Raw genomic sequence first — 9557 nt, 5'->3', positions numbered from 1 at the left:
TTTGATACTTATGAACATTTATTACCCATTTAATTTATATGATTTTACTAAGTTTTATAGTATGTATTAATTCCATATTGAACATAAAAGAAATATAGTTTTCTCATAACTAAAAATATATATTTCAATAACCCATTAAAAAAAAATACTTAAATTTATTAATACATTGATTAATAACATTCAAATTAACTAGTACCATTAATTACATTCCTGAAGTTCCCCCCAAGTACTTAATGTATGGCAATAACCCTGGTTAAGTACAACATAATTTATGGTTTGAATCGTTGGTAATTTAGGTTACTTGTGGGCTTTAAACTGAGGATTCAAATTCCAAGATTTCACTAAATTAAACACTTCCAGAGCTGGGGCAAGTCCCAACTCTTACATGTTGCTAAATATTGCTCTTCATTACTGTAAGGCCAGATTTCAAGAATGTTTTGCATATTTTTTGCCAGATGTCTCTGTCTGGTTGCTTCTTTTGCAAGGCATCATCCTTCATCTTCTCCAGAAAATTCAGAAAAAGGCGTACCTGTTCATGAATTGACAGCTAATTTAGCTTCCATGTTTCATTTTCAAAGGCGTACCTGTTCACGAGAAATTAAACAAAAACTGAAAGATGAAGGACTTGCTCTATACTTACTTCCGTAAGATTCTTATCCAAAATGCTATCGACGAGATGAAACAAGATGTCAGTGGTATACTCTGGATGGCCTTGGATGCCCATTATGTTTTCACCCAAACAAAACATTTCAATGTTTGTTTTCACCGAGGAACCCACTACCTCTGCGCCTACCGGAACTTTATACACCTGTTCAACAATTTTGTTTCTGTCAGAGTGTGATAGCAACTAAATCAACTATAAACTTTAGACTTTAGAAGGCCAAAGATCACATATTATTGCAAATGCAAAAAGAAATCTGTGTGAAGGAAGAATACCTCATCTTGATGGCACTGAATTATAGTAATCACAGAAGGGATCTTTAAAACAGGATACTTTGATGAGAGTTTATTAGAGACTCTAACGAGCTTGTTATAGGGCATTAAATACTTGTTTAGCTGCATACTCTTTAAGCCGATAACACACACCCGCGGTGATTAGATAAATAAAAAATAACGGCGGTGATTTATTAGTCACCGCGCATGTGTGTTATCCGCTTAAGGAGTATGCAGCTAAGTGGGCATTTAATGCCCTATGGCAGGCTGGTTAGCCATTGCCCTAAATTAGTGCATGAGATTCTCTTGTTTGTAGGATAAGGAATCTATCCCTCTTATGATTTGATTACAAAGTGTATTAAATCATACATACCCTACTTTTTTAATTTTGAATGTGTAATAACACATACTCTTAATCATTAAACCATTCTAAATAAAAATTAATAAAAATACTTACAAATTTTTTTTATTATTAATTTAATATAATTTAATTTAAATTCTTCGCATCAGATGTAATAGTAAATTTGAAAATCTATTGGAGAAATAAATAAACTATTCTTTGATTGTTAAAATCCAATATAAAACTCAAAATTCCCATCTATCACTTTAATCAATATTCCCAGCGTTAACATATTAAAATAATGCTATAAACTTTCAAATGTTGCTTAGACTTTGGTTTCTCCAATTGAGAGAGGGGACATACAGATTTTTGAGTTAAAATCCTCTACCTTTCAAACTACTTAAAATGTGAAAAAATCATTTCTTTTTAATAATTCCCCACTGATCTTTCATGCGACAATAAGATTGCACGTTGTTTTTAATTCCAACGTGGAAAAGATGATTGTACGTATATAAAGGTAGTTGCAATATACACACCTCACACGTCACGAATTTTGGCTGTTAGATCAAATGCAGTACACGCGGTTGGATGACTGTGGGGCTAATTAATTAATAATTAAGGATGGCTTTTTCACCTTCATCGTTTCTGGTAGGTCAACCTCCATTATCGGCCAACAATCTGGTCATCCTCAATGTTTTTCAAGCTCATCTTCTGTTTAGCCAGGATGGCCTGGAGGGAAAAATGTTTTTTTTTCACCTACCATTCACTTTATTTAAATATATTTAAATCATACAACTATTTATGTATTTATTTTATTTTTAATATTTTTATAATCCTTTATAGTTATTATAAACAATTGGATTTTATCATCTTTGTACATACTTCATTATTTTGGCATAATTAATATTATTATATATTATATTATTGTGATAATACATTTTTTTATGTTCTATATGTTTTTGGAAAAATAATAATTTTATTAATTGATTTAAAAAACAATGTTTTAGTATGTTTGTGGTTGCTTTCAAGTCAAAAGATTATCTAAAATTATAAAATTATCATTTAAATATAGATCACTAATATTATTTTAGTGTTGTCCATGAGAACCTAAGTTATGTGCTCCAACAAAAATATTGTATGATATAACTGATGAGGCATATATAGGTGCTACCACATATATACATTATTAATAGAAATAGCTAAAAAAAACTCTTGATGTCATTATGCCTATTAATTTACTCTACAAAGAAAGAGTTTATAAGATTTAGTTATTCCCAAGAGTCAAGAAAATATTTTGAGAACTTACTTTCTTTGAACAATTTTCCAAATGCCTTGGTCAATTTTCAATCTAGCCTTTGAGAGGGTGTCAACTTCAAACTTTCTAGAACTGTAAATATGGTAAAATGTAATAGAACATAGAGTTTTTAACCGGTGCAAGATTTGTTGAATGATAAACAAAAGAGTGTAGTTCCCCAACATAGATTTCTCTTTAATCCAGTTTATGACCCTCTATGAGTGTTTGCGGATATGGATTTGGCTTATACTTTGAAGGGATACAATTTTAAGGAGGAGCTTGAGAGCAAAGAGTTCAGTGAAATTGTTGGTTACTAGCCCTATGTTGCAAGAGAATTTTATGAGGAAGTTTTCCTACAAGTGAGAGATTTTCTATGCCATCAAAAAAGCCTAGAAGATATCCTTTTGAATCAAATAGTATGAAGTACGAATAAGATTGACTGTTTGAGGGGTAGAAGGCATGATATTTTGTAGATCCAAACTATTTAGTGCTAAATATTAAGAAGGAATGACCTTGGTTATTGAACATGGCTTGGTTCCTTTCAATCCAAATACCCTAGGCTGCAACCAGGGGAAGACCTCTATGTTGTGACTTGTGTTTTGCAACTAGTTAGGATTTTATGAATTCCTCTATAGTGTCTCCTTTCCAACTGTATGATGGTCCGTAGTGATCTTGTACTTAATATACAATTTGTGCAAAGGGAAAAGTTATAAAAAGATGAGCAATGTTTTTTGCATCTTATGCACATAAGGGGCATCTACTTTGTCCATTATATGATCACTTTTGTAGTATGTCTTGTGTTGGCACTTTGTTTCAAAGGAGATGCCACATGAATTTTTGTAGACTTGAGGCTTCTGCGATCTTCATTTTGTGTAGTGTTATTTTCCGGAGTCATCGCCTTCATGATTTTATTGTATTGACGCTTCGAACCAACCTCTATGGTTCATCATCAGGATTGGATGTGTGAAAAAGTCAGTGAATAATGGACCAATAAGTAGAGGATAGGGTAGGGAAGATAATGAATGGAGATGACAGGTTTGCTAATGCTCAGAAATAAATTTATTTATTTATATATTTTTTTATTTTTTAGGGAAATTAAAGTTTATATAAATTAAAATTATTTGAATGTAATTTTAATAAATTTATAACACTACACAAAATGAATAATTTTGTGTAGTGTTATAAATTTATTAAAATTTATAATTTTGTTTTTGAGGGTTGATGAGCTTCCATAATGCCTTCCCCCACAAGAAAGGCTCAATGGGGGATATGATTTTGTGCCCGAAAGATATATCTAAATTTAGGGGAGTAATCTCCATGAGGATTTTGGGCCCAAATTAGAATATTTTCTTCCATAGTGATATTCAACATTGATGTCTATAATAATGAGGTAAATGCAATCCATTATGAGGAAAGAGGCTACTCCAATGATAGTTCATCTAGGGAGAGCCATATTTAGGGCCCTCTAATAGAAATTTCATTTGATACTTGATTTAAACATAAATATCCTTTAGCATTGAGTTTTTGAATTAAAGGAGATGGCAGTAGATTGGAATTTCGACTCCCTATCTAGAGGTCTTTCCCAATGAGAATATTAGTTCCATTTCCAACCTTCCATCTAAGTCCTATAGCAATGAGAGGGAAAGCATGAACACTTTCTTTCCACATTATTGATCCATTCTTTGTTTTTTTTTTATCAATGATCACATCCAATATTGGATCAATAGAGGAAAATATATTTGAGGTGCATGACCTAAGACCAAAGACCTTATCCATGAATATGTTTCTAGACACTTTTGACCACTACGAATTTTGAGAACCATTGAAGGTTTTTTAGACCCCACAAGTGATTTGGGGAAAACGATGGATGTACAAGTTGTCAATGCAATTTTTTTCGCAATTCCTTGCCCATAAAAAACAAAGGAAGATGGATGTCAATCGGGATACAAGAGAGGGAGACTCAGTATACTGAGATCACTTCTATTACTAATTTGCATAGTGTCAATCTCCTTTATATAGATAGCCATTTCTTTCCACAAGATTTGAATTTTTTTCTATTTTTTCTAGCATCCGATTCTAATAAGCTTTGTTGTAATTGTTTAGTCTCCAGAGGAAACCTAAATAATTTAGATCCCCTCCAAGGTCTTCTGGTTGGATGGCTACATTTCTTGAAATATGCTCTTTGTCTTCTTCCAAAAGACCATTTTTGTAATGAGAGCACTTGTTTAAATTTATGGTCATACTAGTGGCCAAGGAGAAAATATCCAATATCTCTTTGAGGGTGAAATTTGAGTTAGGTCCCCCTCCAAGAAAATTAGGACATCATCAACATAAAGAAGGTGGGAAAGTGTGCAATAAGGTGAGAGTGTTATACCTCTCTGCATGAAGTGTTCTTTTGCATGAGAAATGAATCGACTAAGGCCTTAAGTTACTAGAAGGAAGAGACGAGGAGAAATGAGGCAAACTTACCTTAATCAACTTTTAGGATTAAAGAAAGGACATAGTGACCCATGTTGAGAAATCTAGGGAAACACATAGTTTAGGTTTCTTAACTTGATTTCTCTTATACTTTGACAAGTTCTTGTGATTATTATACTATTTTTACATCATTATTATTATGTCTATTCATCATCAAGACAAATTCCAAACAAGAAGATCACAAATGCAACAATAGGACACTAGAGATAGGCTCCAAGCCAGGGAAAAACTCCTCAATATGGGAAAACCCAGAGAAATCCTTCTTATAGAATCAATTCAAGGAAGACTTACAATACCATACACCCAACACCAACACACCAAGACTAGGTCAGCCACCCAATGAAGATATTTGCTCCTTCAACAAAGTTTGTTGCTAGGTTCTATAAGATTCAAACATGTGGAAACCCTTTTTTCCACAGAAAATTCACATAAGAGAGTAAAAATAAGATGTATGACGTCCTCCACTTCTTCACTGATCTTTTTCCCTTCTCCCAAATATTTCACACTTCTCCTTTTTCGTTTCTAGTCATAGATTAGATCTAAGAGATTATATGCCAAGTGTATGTCAAATGGGGGTTGATTTCATCCCTTTATATGGGCTTATTTGAATGTTGGATGAGCCTCCACTAGGTCGACAAGAAGAGTTGGCCGACCTGATATTGGTGGTTTATTTACATAAATTATTTTTTTTTTCTTGTTACATGATCCCCAATGTGTCTTTTAAATCTTTACTTTGACTTTTACTGAAGACAAAACCCAAGAGCACACAATGGGTGTTGGACCTAGGACCAATGACCATGGGCAAGAAACCCATTTTTCAAATAATAATTTTATTTTAAGAAAACATTTTCTTTTCTTATAACAAGTACAATAATGATTAAATCATGTCGCGAGCCAAATACAATTATGAAGACCAACACTAGTTAAAACTTTCAACACTCACTCTTAAATAGGGAGGTATTCATGATTGACTAACCGGTACATGGATAATACATTCTTTGAAAATTCCTCATAAAAAGAGTATCAACATATGTAATGTTAGGGATACCCTAACTGCCAAGGTATCCAACACATCAAAGATCCAAGTGCCACGACATTATTGTCATACATTCATGCAAGGATCTAAGATATTAACAGGGACTAAGGTGTTATCCAGGAATCTACCACTATATGTACCATAAGGCTTCAGCCCCAACACCAACCCTCAAGGATATAGGTATCATCTCTAAGGTCATATCTCCATAAGACCAATGACACCCTCCCTTATTGAGATCTACACATCATCAATGGTTGACCAAGATGTCCTCCCAAGTACCATCATACAAGGTAATTTATGGTACTTCATCTCTCCCTCTCAATCATCATTCCAAGCATGTTTGTCAAATATTAAAAAAAATTCAGGGAGAGATCCACACATCAGCCAGTTATTTAACCATTAGAACATCTATTAGCTTCACAACCCCAACCAGTATCAAACTTCCAAAGTATATGCTCTTGTATGCTAGCATGAAACTCCGAGGTCTTCAACTATTCTGACGTTGCTTAGGTCATCACAATATCCAAACACATTTTGACGGAAGTTTCCTTCTTTAATTTCTTCAGCAACATCAAACTTAGCCTTAGCACTTCTCAACACATCCAAGTATTATTTGCAACTTCGTTAAGCATGAATAACCATCTGTAGTGCTTTAGCCATTCTCTAATCTCATTCTTTCTTCAATGTATTCATTATAGTTGTCACAGTATGCCCTCCCTCTCAATTGGGAAGATATACATTTTATTTACTCAAGCTTCTTCTTTACTAGGGGAAAAATCCATCAACAACTCAACCACACATAATTTTTCTATCGTATCATCAAAGAACTTCAACCTTCCGGAACATCATTCCTTCTTTCTTTACATGATAACAAGATCATCTATTAATCGGTGATGTATACTTCAATGTCATCAAGATTCTTACAACTCCCTCTTTCCATCATGCTCAACTTTATCATCAAATCATCATCAAGTATGAGGAAGGTAAGCATCTTCAACAACTTGAAGACTATGTACCTGCAAATATTTTGATGACAAGTACAACCAATCACAGATATACAAGAGCATGAAGTTAAATTTATTAATATGGGGTTAGGATGTCAGCACAATGGGAGCATATAGGGTTATCAAAGCTTTAATTAAGAAATCAAACTTTTAGATATCCAAAACCTAAACCTAGTTAGGTCCACAATCAACAAGGGTTACACCTTGCATGCCCTAGACTTTCACAATCATTTTTTGCTAGGGTTTTTGACACAAACCCTAGATTCCATCATCAAGACTAAAGCCTTAGATATCAATAATTAAATTAATTCATAGTGAAAGAATTATTATATCCAGGGTTTCATTATCATGCCTTAGAAATGTATATCAATCTCCACTAGGGTTTTTTCGTAAACATTACAAACATCAAAACTTTAATATTAGATATACAACGGCTTGACCAAGCTAGGGTTTCAATCAAATGAAATCATATGCTCCTAGGGTTTCATTTCTAGGATTTAATTATTATAAGGGTTTTTCCATAAACCCTAATTCATCCATCCCTAAAGAGCTAGGGCTTTATCATATGTTCTAGATATTAACAAACCCTAAACGGATAGGGTTTTATCAAAATAAACAAATAGAAAAATATAGTATGGCAAGGGTAGATTCAATCTAGAGATTAATCACCCTAACAATATAGAATCTTTAATGATTCCATTGCAAACCCTAAACATGAGAGAGTTGGTAATATAGAGTATTTAAAGATAAAAAAAATTCAACCTTCATATATGATGAAGACCTCCTATAAGTATTTATACATACCTTGAGTTACTTCTTTAACAAAGATCGTATAGCTTCCTCTTGAAGGGCTCCTTCTTACCTTGAAGTATCAGTAATTTCTTTAGGTACCTGCAACATTTACTAGACGAATACCATGAAAAATATACAAGTATAAGGACATGAATTTGACAATCTAGGAATCTCATGGAGAATTCCTAGGGTTTTTAAGTACAAAATTTGGACATCATTCAATTCCATTAAAATTTTTCAGTGGGTGAAAGCATGAATATGAGTTACACTTTTGGGCCAAATGTGGTGATGAAATTTCAAGTTTTTCCTCTTTTATCAAATTGAAAATCTCAAAATTCATATAAGCACTGTGAATTTTGATTGAGAGAAAAAAGACAAATTGTGGAGAATTATGTTACTATCCTGATGAGATTTTTTGAAAAAATATTTAGTGTCGTATAATATGTCAATTTTCCATTAAATGAAATGTTTGTCCTTGCAAATTTTCACGCATCTTAAGAGCTATGTGTGTGTTCAAATAGAATAACTTAGTCTAAAATGTGTGTGTGTGTATAGATATATATATATCTCTCTCTCTCTCTCTCTCTCTCTCTATATATATATATATATATATATATATATATATATATATATATATATATATATATATATATATATATATATATATATATATATATATATATATATATATATATATATATATATATATATATATATATGAGCATGATCTACAAGGAGAGAGCTAAGTTTTTCATATTAAAATTTATTTTTTTATACAAAATATATTTTTTATTATTTTTCAAAGTTGGAAAAGTAATATTTCAATTACATTTTGCAAACACGTGTTCACATAAGTTTTTTTTCAACTATTTAAATAAATTGAAAAACCAAAAGTACCCTTTTGAAGAGGACTCGTAAACAAATATAGTGGTATTTTTTGAAATTTTTTGTTGTGTATATTTTATGATATTAATTTTTTATTCAACCTCTTTAAAATAGTTCAAAAAAATTTCAAGCATTATGTTTAAAAGAAATTAGATGAAAAATATCATATGAATTCGAAAATGTCAAACTCATATGCCATTAGATAGAGGATTCCTTCATGAATCCAACGTGATCAACTCCACCACCTAAGGACAAATTTAGCCCTAAGTCCACTAGGGTACAAAATGGAGTTGCAGGAAATTTTGCAGAAGAGGTGTTGAAATTGTTGATTTTAGGACTTAAGAGGCTCAATCGAGCGCCTAAATTTGAAATTTAAATAGCTCAATCGAGGGTTTTGTAAACCCTCGATCGAGCCATATACGTGGTTAACATGGGCTCAATCGAGCCTTTATAGAAATTTTTTGAATGATCTAAAATTAAACTTTTACCTCATTTTAAAATTCCAAATCTTATTAGAATTTTTGTCATAATGTGATGTAAAAACCTTATTAATTTTAATATTAATATTAAAACATTATTATTATTATTATTAAATTAAATGATGAATTGATATTACTATAAAAAATAATATTTATATATTTTAATGTTGTAATTAAATTTATTACTTTTGGATTAATATAATATTATTAACTTTAATATGATATAAAATTTCTTATATTATAATATATACTAGCACAACCACATTAATAAATGTGGTTGTTATACACCATAGACGTTAACAAAAGAGTTGACCAT

At 31.7% G+C, this 9557-nt stretch overlaps 1 protein-coding gene across 1 annotated transcript in view; it reads right to left on the bottom strand.

Moving 5' to 3' along the window:
* Positions 1–205: 205 nt before the first annotated feature.
* The window catches only part of LOC149223434 (gamma-glutamyl peptidase 3-like), a 113769-nt gene continuing 104417 nt past the window's right edge, over positions 206–9557 (bottom strand). The window contains exon 3 of the mRNA XM_089383297.1: positions 206–808. Coding sequence (XP_089239423.1) covers positions 599–808 — 210 coding nt within the window. The 3' untranslated portion in view covers positions 206–598. The remainder of the gene's footprint in view (positions 809–9557) is intronic.

Source organism: Pinus tabuliformis, chromosome Q, assembly GCF_031772625.1.
Source record: "Pinus tabuliformis cultivar Carrire ecotype Pingquan chromosome Q, CPIR1, whole genome shotgun sequence".
NCBI classification, from domain to species: domain Eukaryota; kingdom Viridiplantae; phylum Streptophyta; class Pinopsida; order Pinales; family Pinaceae; genus Pinus; species Pinus tabuliformis.
The sequence above is the reverse complement of the archived record's forward strand: the minus strand, read 5'-3'. Positions and strand labels throughout refer to the sequence as shown.